The sequence below is a fragment of the Budorcas taxicolor genome, chromosome 5, assembly GCF_023091745.1.
Source record: "Budorcas taxicolor isolate Tak-1 chromosome 5, Takin1.1, whole genome shotgun sequence".
Lineage (NCBI taxonomy): Eukaryota > Metazoa > Chordata > Mammalia > Artiodactyla > Bovidae > Budorcas > Budorcas taxicolor.
This window is the reverse complement of record NC_068914.1, coordinates 82,841,165-82,864,581: the sequence shown is the minus strand read 5'-3', so window position 1 is coordinate 82,864,581 and position 23,417 is coordinate 82,841,165. Positions and strand designations below refer to the sequence as shown.

Genomic DNA, 23,417 nt, shown 5'->3' with positions numbered 1-23,417 from the left:
GGAAGACAATAGGGGATGAATGTAAGAAATGGTAGATTGAGAGCAGGAACATGAAGGGCTTTGAATCCTTTTTCTCCTACTTAAGATTTTTAAATAGTTACCTTTGTATCCATATTTATTCTTGCCATAACCATTGATTTCTCATAGCCCCTCTGCCGCTTGCCAGCCCTGAGCCAGTTTATAGACCCATAACCTCATCGCCACAAGGGCAGGCCAGATCCCCTGAAGAAAGGACTCATGCTATACTGCCTAAATATTCTGTGTAGTTTCAGCTTCACTTCACACCTTCTAAAGGGATCCTAAAGTCAAAGGAAAGCTCTGACAGTTTTTTGGCAACAACTTTGAAGACGGTGATCTGGTCATTCCTGAAGTATTCATGGTGGGCAGTATGCAGCCAGCCACCCACGTGGCATTACATCTGTCACCCTGCTCAGGCTGGCATCTGCAACTCCAGTGAGCAATGGCCACACTCCTCTTGTCAGACTAAGGTTTGGGGTTAGCATTTCCTTCCTGCCAGTTCTCTCAAGAGCACTGATGTCACCCAATTCCGAGAGAGAGAAAAAGGGTGGGGCAGGAGTGGCTGGTAACTAATATACAGTTAGCAGAATCTGTTCTTCCCTTTTCCCATGGTAATGGAATTGAAATTGAGTCAGATGACTGCCTAATTAGGACTATGTTTTCTGTGTCCCTCTTGTCACAGGTGTAATCAAGTGACTTCTCTCCTGGGCTGGGACTGTTAGGACAGTGGATGTAACTCCTTCATGTTCTCTCTTATCCCCTCCCTAAAGTAACAGGAATAGCAGCCCAGCCTTAATTTGTTGCAGAGCCATAAGACAGGAGATGCCTGGATCCCTGGGTGACCACATGGAGTACTGGACTGTCATGTAAAAAAGGAGTTAATGTTTAAGCCACATTATTGGTTTTGGGTTAGCAGTCACCTTTTCCTCAAACTAATAGAAATTATATTTGAGGGTAGCTTTGCCGAAGTTCGCCTTCAGTAGGCTGTACCGGTTCTGCGTTTCCATCCTACAGTAATAATTAATTAATCATGGAGTAATGGGGACTGAGTTTACTTCAAGTTGTATTTAAAATGTCACTTGGTGACATATTGCTAAGGCTGTATGCAGATTTGTATAGCAGTAGGGACATCCTGCTTTTTATAGCATGTTGTTTTTTGAGCTCTGTCCCCATAGATGAATGGTGTTCTAATGTTAGACCATTGTCACTGAAGTTTTAACTTTTGAGGGGGATGTTTTTTAAATTATCTTTTTAGAGATAACTGATGTATAACATATGTTTCATGTGTGCAAACTTCTATCCCTACTTCTGTGTACTCTACAGTGTGCTCACCACCAAAACTTTAGTTTCCATCCATTATCACTGAGAAACCTATATGCAGGTCAGGAGGCAACAGTTAGAACTGGACATGGAACAACAGACTGGTTCCAAATAGGAAAAGGAGTGCGTCAAGGCTGTATATTGTCATCCTGCTTATGCAACTTATATGCAGAATACATCATGAGAAACGCTGGGCTGGAAGAAGCGCAAGCTGGAATCAAGATTGCCGGGAGAAATATCAGTAACCTCAGATATGCAGATGATACCACCCTTATGGCAGAAAGTGAAGAGGAAACTAAAAAGCCTCTTGATGAAAGTGAAAGAGGAGAGTGAAAAAGTTGGCTTAAAACTCAACATTCAGAAAACGAAGATCATGGCATCTGGTCCCATCACTTCATGGCAATAGATGGGGGAACAGTGGAAACAGTGGCAGACTTTTATATTTTGGGGCTCCAAAATCACTGCAGATGGTGATTGCAGTCATGAAATTAAAAGACGCTTACTCCTTGGAAGGAAAGCTATGACCAACCTAGATAGCATATTCAAAAGCAGAGACATTACTTTGCCAACAAAGGTCCGTCTAGTCAAGGCTATGGTTTTTCCTGTGGTCACGTATGGATGTGAGAGCTGGACTGTGAAGAAGGCTGAGCGCTGAAGAATTGATGCTTTTGAACTGTGGTGTTGGAGAAGACTCTTGAGAGTCTCTTGGACTGCAAGGAGATCCAACCAGTCCATTCTGAAGGAGATCAGCCCTGGGATTTCTTTGGAAGGAATGATGCTAAAGCTGAAACTCCAGTACTTTGGCCACCTCATGCGAAGAGGTGACTCATGGGAAAAGACTCTGATGGAGAGACTGGGGGCAGGAGGAGAAGGGGACGACAGAGGATGAGATGGCTGGATGACATCACTGACTCGATGGACGTGAGTCTGAGTGAACTCCGGGAGTTGGTGATGGACAGGGAGGCCTGGCGTGCTGCGATTCATGGGGTCGTAAAGAGTCGGACATGACTGAGCGACTGAACTGAACTGAACCATACAGTAATACAGTGGCTTGCCCTGGTAGCTCAGCTAGTAAAGAATGTACCTACAAGGTGGGAGACCTGGGTTTGATCCCTGGGTCAGGAAGATCCCCTGGAGGAGATCATGGCCACTCCAGTATTCCTCCCTGGAGAATTCCATGGACAGAGGAGCCTGGCGGGCTATAGTCCATAGGGTCGTGAAGAGTTAGACATGGCTGAGTGACTTAACACAGCACAAAATAGAAAATAACCACGCTTATAGACACTTGCTAAAAGAGGACACCTGAGGTCTTTCTCCACTGCCTAGGCTGCTCCTGTATGGTCATTTTTTTCTGGTTAGAACAGGTGTGAGACGGGGAGGAAGAAAGCACAGAGTGATCCTGGCCAGCTGGCACGTGACCTTCAGGACCTCACTCTCTGGGAAGCCTGCTCCTGGCCCAGGGCTCTGTTCCTGGGGCTCCTGCTGGTGCCTCCTCTCAGGCTTTCTGGCTGAACCCCTGCTGTTGTCCCTGAGAGCAGTGAGGGTTCGCTGAGAGGGTGAGGGTCCAGCAGCCAGAAATAGTGCGCTGTCCCTGCATCCGTCTGATGGGAAGAGGCCACCCTTCATGACCAAGCTCTCAGGAAGACACACTGGCCAGATGGCTTCAGTGCCCTCAAGCAGACCCGGCGCCAGCGCCTGGCATGATCACACCCTCTGCTTGCCCGAGGCTGCTGAGGCCAGACCGGGGTCAGCCCCAGAGGCTGGGGCTATGTGGGAACGTTTGTACGTGTGATAGAGTGTGGAGGGCTGGGGTGGGGAGGAGCGAGGTGACAGTCCAGCAGAACCACAGCTCAGCAGGCCAAGGGACGTTTTGTGGTCAAGTGTTCAATTTCCCTTTCCTTTACTGGACTGGCCACGACAGAACCTTAGCTGTGATGTGGGCTCATCCGGGGTGGCCTTCCACCACCACAGAGCGTGGGGATGGGTGTGGCTCGCAACACTGCAGGGCTTCCTCAACTGAGAGAGGGGGGTCATGTGTGAGAGTCACCTTTCCTTTCCAACACAGGAGCAACCTGGCCCACCCCAGGGGCCAACATCTCATTCCCTGAGGCAGCTTGACCTCTGCAAAGCCTACAGGGCCTGCCCCCATCCTCAGGTGCGAATGTTGAGTGAAGGGGTGACGCCCTGCAAGTGTGGGTAGGGGCATGGAATTGGCCCCCACCTTGTAGGAACTTTTTAAAAACTTTGTATTCCGTTACTTCTGTAGAGTAGAATCAAGTGTAACATCAGATGTGCCTTAAAGTACATTCCAGTTTAATATATTAAATATAGGATTCAGAGAAGCACTATGTTTTTCATTTATTTCACTATCTGAACCACATTAGAAGGACCATTCTAGTGTTTTTAGATTCACAAACACTTTCACATGTTGTAAGCCAATGAGTATTTTTTTCTCACTTTACAATTAAGGGCTTGCCTAAGGTCATATGGCTGGAAGGGACAGAGTCAGTGTTTTACCCATATCTTTCAACTTTAAACTTAGTGTTCTTGAAAGAAGTGGAAGTTTAGCGGTCATTCAAAACTAGGTTCCAGTGCTGACTCCAGGACACACTAGCTGTTAGCAGGTACACTACAGTGTAATATGTTTGTGATGGGCAATATATAAAAATAACTTAAAAAAAACTTGTGATAAAATTAAAATCCTTGCTCAGTAGATTTTCACCTATACTCAGTCACTACTACCGTCTATGTTGGTTTCTATGACTTCTGCTTTGGAGTTAATTTAGAAAACCTCTTACAGGTTCATAAGACATGGTTGTTAAGGGGCAGGTAGGGTTACAGCCCCCACAGGTACCACATAGCCTGGAGTTCAGCTCTTTGGTGTGGTACCTGGACCCACAGTGATTTGAGAAGAGCCATTTAAGTGGAATAAACCTGGTACTTCAACTCTCCTATACTGGGAGCCAACATTAATTAAACATAGTTAACACTTTTTCAGCTTTGCTTACAACATGTTCAGAGATTCCATACTGCTACTGACTGCATTGTAGGAAAAAAAATCTTTTATCTTGGTAATTGGGAGCAAAATACAACTCGAAGGAGGAAAATGTCTTGTTTTCCATTTCTCTATGCCATTTCCAGATTACCTACTTAAAGGAAAAAGCCAACTTGAAGCATATGCACCTAGAGGGAGACAACCACTGCCAAACTTCATGCCCACTCAGAGTCCCAAGCATTAAAACCTAGAAAAGCACCATCCGTCTTTAAAGCTACCAACTCCCATGAGCCATGGTCTCTGGAAGGATCATCCTTTCAGCAATCTTTGCCAAGTATGTTGGTAAATGAAGAGTCAGAAAAGGGAAATGACACTTTATGCTGAGTGGCGTGACTTGTCTGCTGGCTGACCCAATAAATTCAATTTGGTCTTCACAGAATACCAAAGCTGAAAGGAAGCCTTTGGAATGGTTGAGCACCTCTCATTTTACAGAAATGGAAACTCGGCCACAGCACTCAACCCGCCTGAGATAATGAGAGAGGGGAGTCTCCTAACCCACATCCCCTGAATTCTAGAGTCCAGTGTGCTTTGCATCTCTCCATCAACTTTGTGGCAGGTTTATATTAGACTAGTAATCACTTTTTCCAACATCAGTTGCTTTTAGTTTGTTCACCTAAAAATGCTATACCAAGTATTAGCACTTAGGAGAACCAGTTTCATGTTCTTCTTGGTACTGTTTATGTTGTCTGCAATCAAGTGCTTCTGGAGAAAGCTCTGCAAGTTCCTTCTCAAGTTGCCCTAGCAGCACCTGTGCACATACGGCAACGGGGATGTGAAATTTCTTTTGTAAAAAGAAGAGTTGAGGTTAAAATTGATCTCTCAAATGGGAATCTGACCAGCTAGCTTGGTCTGTTCAAACAAGACGACTGGCTGTAATCTTGCAAGCAAGTCTCTATACACATACCCCATGTCTTACCTTTCCTCTACACTTCCTTTGTAAGCTGTGAAAGCCACCCTTCACCTTTCTTCCCCTAGTAAAGTCACTGCTATGATTTTGGCATAGAGATGCCAGAGCTCAGAGATGCAAAATTCAATTGCTCCTGCTTATTTCTCCAGTGAGCCTGGAAGCCTTCCTCGTGTGCTTTGAGAGCGAGCAGAAAACCCATGTGACTGTTCAGAAGCATGCCTTGTTAGAAAGTTCCAAAGCACAGCTAGAGAATCTAACTAGGCAATTTTCTCATTTGAGAAATTAAAAAGGCCTTTTTAATAATTATGTTGCTAACATTAAATTTGATAATAAGGCTTTTAGTGGAATTTTTTTTAAATCCCAGTAATTTTTCTTCCTTGAACATAAAAAAAGTCACATCCTTCTGTAAATAGTAATTAGTTGTGCCTCCTCTAGACAGCTCTAAGGGATGACTTCAAGGGCTTACATTTATAACCCATGCGCTGATGGCAGGTTCATTTTGTTCAGAGGGCTTCAGAAATGTTTGCATTAGTTGCTAGCATTGAGAAGGTGGGAGACGTTTTGCCAAAGTTCAAGTTCCTGGTTGCTTTTAGAAAGACTGACATTCTAGCACTGCTCCTCTTGTCCACGGCAGCAGTCGAGTGTGCCACAGGAGGGAGCGGCGGTCAGCCGAAGCCTGCCTACACCATGTCGACAGTCCCGCGCACTGGACCCTCGGCACTCCCGCAGCACCTCCACGCCTGTTCTTACTTGCCTGGCCCGTCACCCAAGGGCCACAGAGGGCAGGGCCACACGCCACACATGGACACCTAGCAGACTTTGGTGCTCATTCCAGTTTTACTTCTGTCTTACAGTGGCTTATGCTTTGTATCTAAAGTGAGTGCTCTGCTCAGTTGTGCACAACTCTTTGAGACCCTATGGACTGGGGCCCACCAAGTTCCTCGGTCCATGGAATTCTCCAGGCAAGAATACTAGAGTGGGTAGCCATTTCCCCCTCCAGGGGATCTTCCTGACCCAGGGATCGAACCCACATCTCCTGCACTGGCAGGTGGATCCCTTACCACTAGCACCACCAGACAGCAAATCTCTCCTTGCACTTCGGGTACTTATTTAACTCAGGAACTGGAAAGCTGAGTGTCAAGAATATCAAGCACATATACAAGGTGAGGCACTCCCTCTTGCTGAGTACTGAAAGCAGTTCCCATTGACTTATCAGCATCCCTCCACAGGCTGTGTGTGCTCCAGTGTGGTCTGAAGTGAGGAAAAACGCAATCATTGCGGTTCTGCTTCACCCATGTTGAGAACAGAGGCAGTGTTTTAGTATTTGACACTTATCTTGGGACTAGATTTTAAGAGTTTTGTGATGGACCAAACATTTTGTTAATGAAATCTATGAACACCTTTTAGCAAACGTAGGTCTAGTTTTGTAGCCTAATTATTTACAGGACTGCAGGGCAGCTGCCTCTCTTCCTTTGTAGACAGTCTTCTCTGTTATTGCTGTCAACCAAGATTTAAAAGCTGTAAAGCTTACATTATTATTGTGAATAAATATTCCTGCATTTCCTTAAATCTTTGGCAGTCCTTATGTAAGGAAATGAAGAAACGAATGGGGTGATTACTACGAGAAGGAAAAGCAACTAGGACTTGAAAACTACTGACAGTGACTTCAGCTTATACCTGCCTTTCTCCAGGCCAAGTAAGGCTGAGTATTTCATTATCCATCCTTTCAAGGCAAAGGTCTTTTCTAAAAGGAGGCCCACTGTTTGCAGCAAAGGTTCTGAAAAAATCTTCAAAATCTGGAAACCTGCTCCTGTCATGTGAGATCATGAGGGAACAGGCACTTGCATTGTAAATGAGGATCAGGAGATTGCCTTCTTGAGGAAAGCTGGTAACGGCCATCAAAATTATAAATGCATAACCTCTCTCCCAGTAACCATGCTACTCAGAATTTATGTGCATATGTGCCAATGAAGGATAAAGTGTCTATGAGAAAACTGAAGCCCACCACCAAGGGACTGGTGAAATACATTGCAGTATATCCAAAAGTAGACTGTTATGAAGCCACTGCAGGAACAGAGTGAGGCAGACCTATACACGCTAAGGGGGAATTATCCACGTGTAAAGCGAGAAAAGCAAGTCCTAGCTGGTCTAGTTTCCCGCCATTTTAAAAAGCTCCATTAATGTAAATATGCCTTGAACAGCTGAAGGATACACAACTAATGGGTAACAGTGGTTACCTCTAGGGAGGGGAACCAAGGGAAGCAGAGTGGAAAGGAGATACTTCATGTCTTTTGCCTTTTTTTAAACCATGTGCATGCATTTTCTTTGCAATGCTGTTTTAAAAATGATCAGAACAGGGAGATGATAATGAAGTTATTGAGAAAAGAGCTCTCCCCATTGGTGTATCTCTGAAGGGCTCTGTCTAGCCTGGACACCAAGCCTTGCCCTATGCAGGGGTGAGTACAGGGGATGCTGTTGACCGCTGGTTTTCCTACTGGGTTCAGGTCTGCCCTCCCAGGGCCCAACAGCTTTTCCCACACCAGCACCTGTGGGCAGCTCTGCCTCTATGCCTCAGGCACTATTTGCACAAGCTAGCAGGGCAAGTGGTCGTGCAGGAGTCAAATGTTGGTCTGTTAATGGTAGAACAGCAAGGCTAGTCAAAGGAGCAAAATGAACATGATCTGGATGTGTTCGAAGAGATCTTGTTCAGAAAGGTCGTTTGTTATTGATTAAGCATTTATGAAATACCTTCCTAAAGGTCTGAATACCACTACGACACTAAGGACTGAAACATGTGCAAGAATGACCCACATTGAAGTACTAGCTTGTCAGTTCAAATCCAATGTAATTCCCCCTTGAAACAGAATCCCAGATTAACTTTAAGTAGCCAGCAGCACAGAATCCTCTAATTTAAAGATTTTAAAAGAAAAACATAACCAGAAGGCCTGGTTTTCAAAATTGCTGTTAAAGGCCAACAAATTAGCTGGAAGGGAGGGGTGAAAAGGAATCAACCTACAAAGCACTCTGCCACAGAGAGCAGATCCTTGTAGTTTTTTGGTCTCTTTCCTTGAGATAATCACTACCTTGCTGAAAACGGGAAAGGCACCCCCTGCCATCCCCAAGGGGAAAAAAATATTCACCCAAACAGCTTCTCCTTGTTTTTAACCATATATTCCCGGGGTATGTGTGGGGAGATTTTTTTTGTTTGTTTTTACATTTATACAGTTTACATTGCTTGACCCATAAATAACACTTGTAAGATTAATAGGGCCATAGTTTTAAAGAGTATTTACATAGCCCCACCATGCATACAGAGCCTTTTTAATATTGGAAAATTGAAAAAAAAAAAAGAACTTTCCATCACTAGGCAATATAAATTTGACCATCTAAACTTATAAACCCTGACTAAGATACAAGCAATCATTTCATCCATAAATGCTGTTTCTGGTTCCCTAACAAATCTAGCACTGCAGTGTAACAAACATCTTACATTTCAGGGATATAAAAATATCAGCTTTAAAATCTGAACTGTACAGTATGTACATTAATATTTGCACCGTTAAATTAGGAATACACTTAAGTCTATGAAATACTACATTATAAATAGCAATGTTCTTTTCGATCTGTAGCTGGAGCTAATATAATGTTTACCTGGCTAATAAGTGCTGGAAGGGGATGAGGTGGCCTTGCACAATGGGACGCACAGTGTTGGCTGGGTCACATGACTACGTGCATGCCATACAACTGGACAGACTGTCAGGACCTGGTCAACCTGGTGCAGACAAACGACAAACACTATTGCTTGACAAAGGTGGCTCAAGTTCTCCATTGTCTAAAAAATCAACACCCCCATCCAATCACCTCTCAACAGCTTCCTGCAGATCTCTTGAGGTTTGGAGACCAAAGCAGCTGTTTCAAATTGTGATGCACCCAAGAGACACAAAAGGTCATGTCTACCTGGCACCATCCAAGGAGGGTAAGTGGAGAAATCACACCTTCCAAAGGTTAATCTGACACTGTAAACAGCAGTCGGGGTCTCATTTACATGGGCAAAGCACTTGAATCTATTTTAGCAACTTTCCTATGGAAGAAAAAAGATATGATTTAAGGTGGTTAATGGCTAAGTTTAAATACAATCTCCGCAGCTACTACATTAAGAAATAATACAGTTTTTGCCCTTATGTCCCTTTTTCTTCTTGGATTTAGTTGTCCTCTGACCAAACTGAGGAGTGGGGAGTGCAGAAGTTGGACTAGAAAGGTCGTCTGTGTAGTAGGCGTATCTCTGTGGCCGGGGCTGAGGAATTGGTTGTCCAAGAAAATACCCTTCTTCTTCTGAGTCAGAGGAGGAGGAGGTGGAGGAGGAGCACCAGGAGTCGTCGTCCTCCCCATAGAGGCCTAGAAATCGCGGCCCTCCCGGGTTCTGCAGGGCGTAGTCAGAAGTAGCGTGGGTGTACTGCCCATAGAGGTCAGCGTTCTGGATGTAGGCCTGGATCTCCCGGGCACTCTTATTCTGGATAAATTTTTCGTAGTTATCGGGAGTGTAGAGCCGCAGCCTGTCCTTGGGAGAGTATTTTCTTTCTGTGACAAGGTTCAGGGCATTGTCTGAGCGGGACTTCCTACTTCTCCTGCGGCGATGGTGATGTGACCTGGGTCCCCTCTCTTCAAAATGGTACACCCGTCTCCGAGTTCTCTCACTCATGGGCGGCTGCCGAATTTCGATGTTCTCGTAGCTTCCGTTGTCAATGACATCATCTGAAAACTTGACTTGCTGTGGCCTGGACTGAGACTTGGACCTTCGGAGCACTGGCAGGTGAACTGATTTCTCCTCGGGCAGGACTTTTTCTGGACACAACTCTGAACTGAGACTCTTCAAGGACTCCGTGCTCCTGTGCAGCATGGAAGAGTTCAGAGTCCCCATGTTGCTCATTTTCTCACAATCTTCTGTCTCTATTTCCTCAAAGTTTTGCAGAGAATACAACGATGGCCTCGGCTTGCTTTCTCCATCCACCGAAGCCCCTAAAAGAAAAGCCACAAGACAAGACGTGACCGTCAATAATCCTAACACTCTGACAGTTATTACCAACAAGCTTTAGAAGCATTTTGAAGTGAAGTCTCTTGAATTTCATTATCTGATGAACAATCACTAGGCAAAACCAACGGACATATATACTTAATCGAGAAGAGGAATGAATTTTATCATTGAAACAAGTGGCCCAGCATCTCTTATAGGCCCCAGCCATTTGGGGGCCAAACATGAGTTACAGCCCATGGGATGAGCAACCAAACTAAAATCTCTTCATAACAGTTCTGTCATTAATTTATTAACATGACACGTAGAAGCTTCTGTCTCTCAACCCATTAACGCACCTGTTTGTCTGAATCTCTCTCAAAGCAGTCTTTCCCTTTGCATGCACACAGCCACTATTATGGCCCTCTTCTTATGCCCAGACTAGTCATCTTTTATACCTGGACTGGTAGTCGAACAGCCCAAGGGCCAGATCCAGCTCACAGCCTACGTGTGGACAGAGTTTCACTGGGCCAGATGTATCTGTTTGCTTCTCTGCTGCCTATGGTTTTTCTCCACAATGTAGAGTTGAGTAGTTGCAACAAAGACTATAATGTCCCAAAAGTCCTAGCTAGCCTTTTATGGAAAAAGTTTGCCAAACCCCTGACCCGGGTCTTTACCCAATCCTCTGCTCCATCAACCCATAAACTAATATTCCACTTCCAGGTTAATTTCACTTTAAAACTTTGCTCAAAACTGATGATGTTGTGCTCCTTGTTATAACAGGGCTCAGGCAGGTTAAGCGAAATGGACATAACCCAGCTGACGGTAAGCAACAGCAGGGAATGCTGTGAACTGCTGGCAACTGGTGGCTACATAGCTTCCCAATTTCTAAATAAAGACTGTTTTTGAGCTGATCATTGTCAAGAAAAGTCAGCAATAAAACGATGTATACCAAATGTTGTCTGTTTTTGATATTTAAATGTTGAAACACCTATCATATGGCCTAGCAAACAGGAGGTGCTTAGTATTTAGTCTTACCCACCATTCCTTCAGTTCAGTTTCAGTTCAGTCGCTCAGTCGTCTCTGACTCTTTGCGACCCCATGAATCGCAGCACGCCAGGCCTCCCTGTCCATCACCAATTCCCAGAGTTCACTCAGACTCACGTCCATCGAGTCAGTGATGCCATCCAGCCATCTCATCCTCTGTCGTCCCCTTCTTCTCCTGCCCCCAATCCCTCCCAGCATCAGAGACTTTTCCAATGAGTCAACTCTTCGCATGAGGTGGCCAAAGTACTGGAGTTTCAGCTTTAGCATCATTCCTTCCAAAGAAATCCCAGGGCTGATCTCCTTCAGAATGGACTGGTTGGATCTCCTTGCAGTCCAAGGGACTCTCAAGAGTCTTCTCCAACACCACAGTTCAAAAGCATCAATTCTTTGGTGCTCAGCCTTCTTCACAGTCCAACTTTCATACATGACCACAGGAAAAATCATAGCCTTGACTAGACGGACCTCAGTAGGCAAAGTAATGTCTCTGCTTTTGAATATGCTATTTAGGTTGGTCATAACTTTTCTTCCAAGGAGTAAGCGTCTTTTAATTTCCTGGCTGCAGTCGCCATCTGCAGTGAGTCCCCTTAATTATAGGCTTTAATGTTGACAAGCCCAACTGAAGTCAGGAGGGTAGCTGTCTTAACCTTCTGTGCCCAGCACCTGGCCTGGGGCCCTCCTGGCAGCTGCTCAGACCTTTCCTGGCCTATGTTATAATGTAACGTAACCTTTATGAAAGGACTAGTGTCATTCGTTGAACTATGAAACTAACCAAGCAACAACAGTACCCAGAAACGCAGCAAATGTAACATTCAGGAGGGTTGGGTTCTAGGATCAACCTTATCTTTAAATACTTATATAAACGTGGGCATTTAGCTTCTTGGTTTCTTTGGCGTTCTGTTTTTGTATTTTTGATCAAGCCACATGGCTTGCAGGATCTTAGTTCCTCAACTAGGGATTAAACCCGGGTCATGGAAATGAAATGGAAAAGAAATGCAAAACAGCAAAATGGCTGTCTGGGGAGGCCTTACAAATAGCTGTGAAAAGAAGAGAGGTGAAAAGCAAAGGAGAAAAGGAAAGATAGAAGCATCTGAATGCAGAGTTCCAAAGAATAGCAAGAAGAGATAAGAAAGCCTTCTTCAGCGATCAATGCAAAGAAATAGAGGAAAACAACAGAATGGGAAAGACTAGAGATCTCTTTAAGAAAACTAGAAATACCAAGGGAACATATCATGCAAAGATGGGCTCAATAAAGGACAGAAATGGTATGGACCTTACAGAAGCAGAAGATATTAAGAAGAGGTGGCAAGAATACATGGAAGAACTGTACAAAAAAGATCTTCACGACCCAGATAATCATGATGATGTGATCACTAATCTAGAGCCAGACATCTTGGAATGTGAAGTCAAGTGGGCCTTAGAAAGCATCACTATGAACAAAGCTAGTGGAGGTGACGGAATTCCAGTTGAGCTGTTTCAAATCCTAAAAGATGATGCTGTGAAAGTGCTGCACTCAATATGCCAGCAAATTTGGAAAACTCAGCAGTGGCCACAGGACGGGAAGAGGCAGTTTTCATTCCAATCCCAAAGAAAGGCAATGCCAAAGAATGCTCAAACTACCGCACATTTGCACTCATCTCACATGCTAGTAAAGTAATGCTCAAAATTCTCCAAGCCAGGCTTCAGCAATACGTGAACCGTGAACTCCCTGATGTTCAAGCTAGTTTTAGAAAAGGGAGAGGAACCAGAGATCAAATTGCCAACATCTGCTGGATCATGGAAAAAGCAGGAGAGTTCCAGAAAAACATCTATTTCTGCTTAATTGACTATGCCAAAGCCTTTGACTGTGTGGATCACAATAAACTGTGGAAAATTCTGAAAGAGATGGGAATACCAGACCACCTAACCTGCCTCTTGAGAAATCTGTATGCAGGTCAGGAAGCAACAGTTAGAACTGGACATGGAACAACAGACTGGTTCCAAATAGGAAAAGGAGTACGTCAAGGCTGTATATTGTCACCCTGCTTATGTAACTTATATGCAGAGTACATCATGAGAAACGCTGGACTGGAAGAAACACAAGCTGGAATCAAGATTGCCGGGAGAAATATCAATAACCTCAGATATGCAGATGACACCACCCTTACGGCAGAAAATGAAGAGGAACTAAAAAGCCTGCTGATGAAAGTGAAAGAGGAGAGTGAAAAAGCTGGCTTAAAACTCAACATTCAGAAAACGAAGATCATGGCATCTGGTCCCATCACTTCATGGGAAATAGATGGGGAAACAGTGTCAGACTTTACATTTTAGGGTCCAAAATCACTGCAGATGGCGACTGTAGCCATGAAATTAAAAGACCCTTACTCCTTGGAAGAAAAGTTATGACCAATCTAGATAGTATATTCAAAAGCAGAGACATTACTTTGCCGACTAAGGTCCATCTAGTCAAGGCTATGGTTTTTCCTGTGGTCATGTATGGATGTGAGAGTTGGACTGTGAAGAAGGCTGAGCGCGGAAGAATTGATGCTTTTGAACTGTGGTGTTGGAGAAGACTCTTGAGAGTCCCTTGGACTGCAAGGAGATCCAACCAGTCCTGGGATTTCTTTGGAAGGAATGATGCTAAAGCTGAAACTCCAGTACTTTGGCCATCTCATGCGAAGAGTTGACTCATTGGAAAAGTCTCTGATGCTGGGAGGGATTGGGGGCAGGAGGAGAAGGGGATGACCGAGGATGAGATGGCTGGATGGCATCACGGACTCAATGGATATGAGTCTGAGTGAACTCCGGGATATGGTGATGGACAGGGAGGCCTGGCGTGCTGCGATTCATGGGGTCGCAAAGAGTCGGACACGACTGAGCGACTGAATTGAACTGAACATGGAAATGAAAGCTCTGAGCCCTAACCACTGGAATGCCAGGGAATTCCCTAGTCTCTTGGTAATTCAACTTTCCACATTTGTAAAATGCAATAATATCTACTCTCTCAGGGTCATCGTAAGGATGAAATGTAGATAACTGACACAAAAGTGTTTTGAAAACATTAAAGTGAAATTATTTTATAGTCTGGGTTAAAAAAAAAAACTTAGCTAATTTTGAGCTGTCTATTGCCACAGGGCAATTCAGGGAAAAAAAAATGTTCTGTGCTTATGGAGTATGCATGTTGATTTTAATATCTTTAATTCATACAGAATGATCCAAAGAGTCCAATATCTTTCAAATACAGATGTAGACTCCATCATCCCAATAAATTCATCTCTTCTCTTCAAAACAGGGATAACAATACCTGTCCCCAATGACTGTACTGAAAATCTATATGTACACATACACGTATGTGAGTGTTTGCTTTGCTATCTGTTCTGTTCAGTTGCTAAATTGTGTCCAGCTCTGTGACCCCACAGACTGCAGCATGCCAGGCTTCCCTGTCTGTCACCATCTTCTGGAGTTTGCTCAAACTCATATCTATTGAGTTGATGATGCCATTTGACCATCTCATCCTCTGCTGCCCCCTTCTCCTCCTGCCTTCAATCTTCCCCAGCATAAGGGTCTTTTCCAACCAGTCAGCTCTTCGCATCAGATAGCCAAAGTATGGAGCTTCAGCTTCAGCATTAATCCTGCCAATGAATATTCAGGATTGATTTCCGTTAGGATTGACTGGTTTGATTTCCTTGCTGTCCAAGGGACTCTCAAGAGTCTTTTCCAATACCACAATTTGAAAGCATCAGTTCTTCAGCGCTCAGCCTTCTCTATGATCCAGCTCTCACATCCATACATGACTACTGGAAAAATCATAGCTTTGACTCTACAGACTTTTGTCAGCAAAGTGGTGTCTCTGTTGTTTAATACACTGTTGTTTTGCCACAGTGTTTAGCATTTAACTGAAACGCCTTCCTTCCCATGGTCTATGGTTTTAAAAAACATAGCCCCTACTGGTTGCTGAACTGTAACTTTCGGCATAAACTTTTAGGGGCTCCTTTTCCAATACCCCATAATCCCTAGGTCACATACCTGTGATATTAGACAAAGCCAAAGAATCCATAGAATCCCGAACACTTTGCTCTGGTTTCAGGTCTGACAAACACTCCAGGGAGTCTCCATACCACTGTGTTTGATCGTGATTGTATCCTGAAGCCCCATGGTCCAGATCCAGTTCCTGGAGTCTTCGACTGCTCGCGGGGCCTGGGTGGCTGCCATAAGCAGAATCCCCTAGTCCATCTTGTGACTGTGCCCAATACATATCAGATTGGTATTTTTTGCTTGCAAGGCTCTGGCTGTTTTGCTTCAACTCGGTCTTGTTTTTAACCATGTTATCAGCTATCCAGTGCTCACTGGCTCGAATGTCCATCTCACTGGACTGCTGCTGGAAGAGACTTTTATCACCAAACTTGAGGAGGAGCTGTGTCATGTAATCTTCATGCTCGGCCCATTCCTCAGGGTCTTCTGGGGTTTCGTGCTCTACTCTGCCTTTCCAGAATTCTTCACTGACGAAACCTGCTCCTTGCCTGGAAAGGCTCAGATCGTCCAGCTTCCGAGATAGGGTGTCGTCAGCATTGCCTGACAGGCCAGGAAACTTATAGTTCAGAGCAGGGGACAAAAGGAGGGACTGACGACACTGATCTGCTGACCGGCTGCTCTTGCCCATCCGGACACTTCTTCTGGAGTCTCTTGATCGAGCTGACTGGAATGCAGAGTCGGAGGAATCGGAGGCATGCACGTCTTCACCGAGGCTGCATGTCTTTGAGCAATAAATCTGGCCTTGTTTGGGGAGGAAAGGGCATCCCAACAGAGAGGTTTTGCACTGGGCACAGGAAAAGCAGGCCTCTGTGGCGTGCCAGTGCTGCCCATCATAGGTCATCTGCGCGTGGTCCACACCTGTTTCAAGAAAGGAAAGAACCACAAGTTATGGTTCCGCCCTGACACAGGAAGAAGAAAAGACAGACTGCGGGCATGAGGGAACCTTTGAGGGTGACGAGGCTGTCCTGGATCTTGGCAGAGCTGGGACTTACACAGGTGTAGTTAGTTCTCATTTATAAACTGGTCTATGTGCTAGATGTCTTTTTAGTTCCAAAATCCTTGCAGAGTCTCCAAGGTCACTTGCAGACACGTGCAAAGTGGCAGCAACTCTGAGTCAAGTGACGCTGCTGCCTCCCAGCTGGCGGAGGGCGCCGCCTCTCGTGTCAGCGCTCACACCTCACACAGGCCCGTCTTCTTTCCCACGTTCGTACTTTCTCTTAGTGATCTTGTTTAAAATGGCCCCAGCACAGAGCTGAAGTGTTGTCTAGTGTGGCTCAGCACAGAAGGCTGTGATGTGCCTCACAGAGGCAATCCACAGGTCAGATGAGCTTTGTCTAAGCAGGTGGTACAGGGCTGTTGACTATGAGTTCGATTTAATGAATCAACAACATATATTAAATAAGGTGTCTTTAAACCAAAATACACAGGAAACAAGATAACCTGTTTGATTGGTTTATGACAATGGTTCAAACCAGAGGCTCATAGGAACTAACTCACTATATCTCCAGGAGCAGTGGCTAGGTTTGGAGAATCATGTTCATGAGGACTTAACAGATCACAATTGCCAGGAGAGACAGGAATCCAGTCTACACCCATTTATCAAAATTCATCAAATCGAAACACTTAAGTCTTTCCAATTTCACTGTACATAAACTGTACCTCCATCAAAAACAAAAAGAAAGAAAGAAACACTGGCTGATCAGAGACAGAGTGATGGGTGAGTAACAACAGCCGCAGGCCGGGCCACGGACGCACCGATATGCTCCCCGCACGCCTCGCAGTACTCTGCATACAGGGACTCGAAGCAGCCGCAGCAGAATGGGCGGCCGTCCTTCATGATGTACCTCTGTCCCCCCAGGACCGTCTCGCACTCCAGGCAGCAGAAGTGTTTCATGTGCCAATGCCGACCCTCAGCTTCTGTGCACTCATCAGCAAAAATTATCTTTAACGAGAAACAAGAAACCACAGGATGAAAGAAATTCATTTTGAATGATTTTAAAGGCCAAGTTATCTGCATGTTTTCTGGGCAACTGACAGGCACTAGATCTTTTGTTTCTTACAGCTTCAAGCATACATGTAACTTGATGTAGCTCCAAAACAAGAACAGAAATTGAAAACACTGAAAAAGAGAAACTAAGTGCATGCTTACACTTTAAAAGAAAAAACAGAATTCTACATTGGAGGTAATACACTTGGTCATATTTTTGCTCCCCAATCACACTTTGCAGGCATAATCTGGCAAAGAACACATTAACACTGAAATAATTTAGTGTCCTGTGCACCTTTCAATAGGAAAAAAAAGAAAAAAACCTCACTAAAGTGGCTGTGAGCCACCAGTTACAGTCTGGGTGCTGGACAAGTGAACAGCATTTATGCAGATAATGCTTCCTCGGACCTGGTGGCCATCTCCAGATTATGGACTTCTTGATTTTTCCATATTTTCGGTTTCAAAAACTTCTCAAATAGCACATCATAGAAGAAACTTAAATATACAAAAGTAAAAATGAGTTTACTATTACTGATTGAAGCAGACCAGGGAGATATAACAAATAAATGCAATGAGGTTCCTTGGATGGGGTGTCAGAATAAAACACAGACATGAGTAGAAAAACTGAGGAAACCTAAATAAAGTCTGTGATTTAGTTAAAATATTATACAATGTTAATTTCTTAGTTTTGATGCGTATACCATGATTACATATGATAATTTACAAGCTAGGAGAAGGGTATACAGGGACTCTCCATGATATTTTTGCAACTCTTCCGTAAATCTAAAATTACTTAAAAATAAAAATCCTAAGGTAGAAAAACTTCAATCTACACCACCAGCCCTTCCCACACATGCTCCAAGGGTTAACCACTGTGAACTCAGTGTATGTCTTTACACAGTGTTTCTGAGTGTTTACAAATCTGTATACAGTCTTGTTCTTCCCCGCCTTTAACAAAATTAAGATCAATCGTTACACTGTTTTTGCAACTTGCTTTTTCCTCACAACCCATCAAGGACATCCTCGTCAGTGGACAAAGACACTTGCTGCCTTCTCTTCATCAGCCACATGTGATTCCATGATACCACTGTACAGGGTTATCTTCAAACTATATACACACAGCACACGCAGCAGAGACTTCTATTTGGCTGAGGTGTGAACAGTGGAATATTGGCTGACTAGAAGCTTATTTTTCCCAGTGTTAAGGGATGAACTTTTTTACCTCGTCACATGCTGAACACCGGGGTTTGAGCAGCTCAGCATGGTGCCGGCCACAGTGAATTTTTCCATCCTGATAAAAATAGATGAGGTCGACCAGCAGCTCACTGCACGTGAAGCAGACAAAACAGGATGGGTGCCAGCACACTCCTGGGCCCGCTCGAGAGGCAAACACTGCAATCTCACCTCCATTTATCTTCAACCCACACTAAAAACAAAAGGATTTCCATTTAAAACGATGCTTCTTCAATGCTGCAGTCTCTGCCTTTTCCACTTAACACTCAATCCCAAATCTCTCAGGGAAACTTTAATTTCTGTTCCCTCCTGCTAGTGGTTAAACAGCTCTTCACCACGGAACTGTCTGTCGTTCTCCACTGGAGTGAACACTCCTCGGCTGTACTACCTACCACGCTGGACTGCTCACTGAGAACACTCGCAGTGGTTTTCCAGGGGTGGCCTCCTGTTGGATATATTCTTGCTCTGAGAATGCCCAGTAAGGCCCTGAACGACTATATTATGTCCCTGTGTTTCTGAACACAAGGCACACCCCAGCCCCGCCCTCCATGCCAAGACCTTAGGATTTCACCCCATGTTTACTTAAGGGGCTGCCTCCCCCATACACATAGCAGTGTGGCCACTTACGAACATGAATCCCCATTTAATATAAAGCTACGTTGCTTTTCTTTCTCATAGGTTTTGGAGGTTTTCAGGGCTCACCTTGACGCTGGCCTGGCCATCTGCTCCCTCCCACCTCCCCCTCAGCTGACCCAAGACATCACCACCCATCCATCCAGAACTTGCTACCTGCTCGCACACGGCGTGCATTACTGCTCTGGACAGAAGTTTAATTGTTCCTCTTCCTAGGGCTTCCTTCTTCCGCTGAGCACTGAACACTTGCAGTTCTTTTTTCTCCTCCTCACTCAAAGTCTGGCAGTACCGCACCTTCACAGAAGGAAACAGAAGCACCCTCTGATGTACACAGCCTCCCTCACCAATTCTTTATTTCCAGAATTGAATTTCAGGAAACAAAACAGCAAGTGTAGCTGGTCTGCCCTCATGAATCCCTAGTTTAAAAATGACTCCATACCTTTAAAACAACACCAAATCTTGCAGCTTCTCTAGCAAAAGTGAAATGCAATGAAGGAATATATATATATATATATTTTTGGCCATACCATGCAGCACGTGGGATCTTAGTTCCTTAACCAGGGACTGAACCCACACCCCTTGCAATGGAAGCATGGGTCTTAACCACTGGACTGCTGCAGAAGTCCTTTATTTGTTTTTAAAAAAAAGGATGAAAAGTTTAATTTAAACTTTTATCAGCAGAGATGCTAAAAAAAACCTAAGGCATCAACCTTTCTTCAAAAGGTTTAAACTGGTTAATTGCCACCTTCATTACACATTCTACAGGCACTCAAGCCCACTGCAGGCCCAAAGCCCCATAAAGCTCTGGCTGGGTGAAGGGGTGGAGAAATTGCAGGAATCTGTAGGTTCCTGATAACCGGTGGGTGGCTGCAAACACTATAAAAAACCAACTTGTGTTAAGTTTATTGCACTGACACCCTTTTCTCTCTTAAAGAATAGAGAGCGGTATTCTCCAGCCCAATTTTATCTGAAGAAAGGCAAAAGAGTCTGAAGTTTATGGGAGGCATCACAACGCTGAGGGTAGATTTTTTTTTTTCCTAATTAGCCTTCTTCCTGTTATTTTACCTCATTATCATGTGGTGGCAACTGGTACAAAAGCTGCTTAATTCGGTGCTTCTCTCCAGGACTGTTAACATAAGGAACCTTTTCCTCTGGTAAGCAAGCAAAATAGAGCTGGATCTGAGGGAGAGAGGGAGAAGGACGTCAGCACACAGGAAGCGAACACTTCAGCTCAGTCCATCCCGAGAAGTTACCCTGCCCTTTAGGTAGGGCTCCAGCCTCTGGCAGGATGTGGCTGCTGGCCGCTAATGAGAAGACCAGCTGAGCCAGGCCAGCAAGATGTGCAAACCCCCAGTTAGCTAGCACCCAGCTGCTAAAGGGCTCTTCAGGAATGTAATTTGTAGTAACAATCAGGGGCATTATAAATTACGCCCCATAAAATATGCACATTTAATGCTACCATTCCTGAGTGATCTCCCTAGGGGCAGCCAAGAGAGTGCTGAGTGAACACTGGAAGTGACCACACAGGCTGTGTGACACTGTCCACAATCCAGCCACTACACAAACACACTGGATTTGCTCTCGGAATTTCACGTTGCAAAGACAAAAGCTGTTCTGTTAAACTTTGTAAACTCTCCCTTATCAGGTTCTCTCAAGCTTCAGCTTTCTTTGCTTCCAGGAGTGCTGTTTTCTAAATACTTGGAGTCAATTTCCCCAGAAAACTGGAGGGAAACTATAATGAGCTATACTTAGTTCATTTTGAAAGAACTCAATTTTTGTTTGAATTCTTTTTTCTTTCTCTGTAGCTAAAGGAAACCCTTTAATGAATGCTGCAAAGGCTGCTGCAGTGCTGAGGAGGAATGAAAATGATCCAAGAAATGAGGAGACTAAGGAATTTGAGTTGACTCATTGGAAAAGACTCTGATGCTGGGAGGGATTGGGGGCAGGAGAAGGGGACGACCGAGGATGAGATGGCTGGATGGCATCACTGACTCGATGGACGTGAGTCTGAGTGAACTCCAGGAGTTGGTGTTGGACAGGGAGGCCTGGCGTGCTGCGATTCATGGGGTCGCAAAGAGTCGGACACGACTGAGCGACTGAACTGAACTGAACTGAACTGCTTCAATATTTCAAGATCTCACAAACCTACTCACCGAAGCTGCAGGAAGGGTTATCTCTTAAAGGTCGGTAGAAACACTGCCTTCCTACCTGGAGCCCAGCTCTCCCCCATATCCCAGTGTATCAGCCACCAGAGCTTGTATGGTTGTAAACGCTAAACACCAACTATGTGTGCACCAGGCTCTGTGTGAGGCCCAGGATGAATCGGAAACCCCTCTTCCCAAGGGGGTGCCCACCAAATGGGAAACACAACCATAACTCAGGAGCCCAACTGCCTCCCCTTGTTTCAAACTACCTTGCCCCTTGTGTCCGTCACCAGCAATTTTTTAACAAGTTCATCATTATAGGGATATTGGGAAGATAAAAACAGGGACACACAATGGTCTCATCTTCCTTAAAATAACAATACAACAAAGCACAAAATTAGCTCTTTAATTTTTTTTCCAATTCACATGGTGTGGTGACAAAATCTTTCCTGTGCAAGGTTATCAGAGGTCTATTTCAGCAGTGACGCTGAAATAGTCTCACAGCTCTTTCTCCTCTCTTCCAAAGCCCAGGCCCTGCAGAGAACTGCCAGAGAAACTTTCCCCTTTCCTTTTATTACCTTTTTGTTGTTTTGAAGCTTTTCAAAAGGTTAGTAAGTTCCTTCCACTCTCTCCAACGAGACACCTAAGTCAGAAATCCTCAAAACAAAGGCAAAGGCAGCACTCTGGGTTTCACTCACCCGGGCAAAAACAGCATCCTTCTGGACCCAAGAGTATGAAAGGGATTGGAGACTTTCATTGGGAAACTAAGTGTGACTTAAAAAAGCAAAACCATCAGAAAAAGAGTAAGGCCCGAGGACACAGCATGTCACTGAGGCAGTGATGCCTGATCACTAAAAAACAGAACACCGAAGACCTCAAATCACACCGAAAACCAGAAAAGTGGACGATGTGGCTCCCACCTGCTCAGGTCTGAGGCCTGGGGGTACCCAGGCGTACTCCTCCAGCGCGCAGCCCGAGTCATCATCCGACGTGGAGCTCCGCTGGCATCCAAAGGCAAGTTTGCTCATTTTGGGCTCCATCTCCAAAGGCATCATAACAGAGTCAACAGCTGGCTTCTCAGTCACAGAACATCAGACCGTGGCTGCTGTGGGGAACATAAGACAACCAAAGACATGCAAATGTGTCATGAGTGTTACCCTCCGAGAGCTTTTATTGAACACGTATGTACACACATCGGGGCCCAGAGAAAGGGACCGAATGACCAGTGTCACCACCCCCAGGCCCCCAGGTCTTAAAAACTAGGGCTGCATGATGCGGAAAGAAGCCTGTTAGCAGCTCAGCATTTGAGAAAATGCCACCCAAATGAGTTTATCTCCAGATGCCTTTAAAAGGTACTTCTCTCCACGCTTCATTTAAAAAGTTCTCAAGAAAATTGCTTTGCTAACTTCCCACAAAGGAATCCCTGCGGAGCCCTAGGAGTTGTAGGAAGGAGCTGGGTTCAAGCCCCCTGCCTTGTCCACTCCTATGTGCTGTGAAAGGATTGCTCCAGTCACCCCAGTTGGTTCCCAGCAGCTCCTGACCCATCTTCCCAGCGGAGGCATGCTGCCTGCCAGTACAGAGTGGGTCGGCTGGGCCACACTGCTTAGGTTTCAGGTTTCCAATAAAGTCTGAGAGGCACTGAACTTCGTTTACTCAGGGAGAAGAAACAGCACAGTTAAATCCTTACACAGCACATTAAATTCACAAGCCTTTATATCCATGGGCTACAGTCAGCCAGACATTCATTAATGAGTTCCTTCATAAGAAAGTCACTGAATCTGAGCACTAGGTTAAAATAAAATCTAGAGCGGTAACTATTAGCATTGAACTGTGTTAATGGCAGACTTTCAGTGAAAAGCTCTCCAGTACCTGGTGGTTCAGTTGGTAAAGAATCTGTCTGGCAATGCAGGACTAAATCCCTGGGTCAGGAAGATCCCCTGGAGAAAGAAATGGCAACCCACTCTAGTATTCCTGCCTGGAAAATTCTATGAACAGAGGAACCTGGTGGGCTATTACCCATGGAATTGCAAAAGAGTGGGACGTAACTTAGTGAGTAA

General features: G+C 44.8%; 1 protein-coding gene across 1 annotated transcript in view; it reads right to left on the bottom strand.

Moving 5' to 3' along the window:
• Positions 1–9,453: 9,453 nt before the first annotated feature.
• PRICKLE1 (prickle planar cell polarity protein 1) overlaps positions 9,454–23,417 on the bottom strand; it is a 110,792-nt gene continuing 96,828 nt past the window's right edge. The window contains exons 2-8 of the mRNA XM_052640606.1: positions 22,281–22,465; positions 20,282–20,395; positions 19,373–19,510; positions 18,573–18,776; positions 17,119–17,305; positions 15,358–16,221; positions 9,454–10,316 (exon numbers count right to left, since the gene is read on the bottom strand). Of these exons, the coding sequence (XP_052496566.1) occupies positions 9,454–10,316; positions 15,358–16,221; positions 17,119–17,305; positions 18,573–18,776; positions 19,373–19,510; positions 20,282–20,395; positions 22,281–22,415 (2,505 nt within the window). The 5' untranslated portion in view covers positions 22,416–22,465. The remainder of the gene's footprint in view (positions 10,317–15,357; positions 16,222–17,118; positions 17,306–18,572; positions 18,777–19,372; positions 19,511–20,281; positions 20,396–22,280; positions 22,466–23,417) is intronic.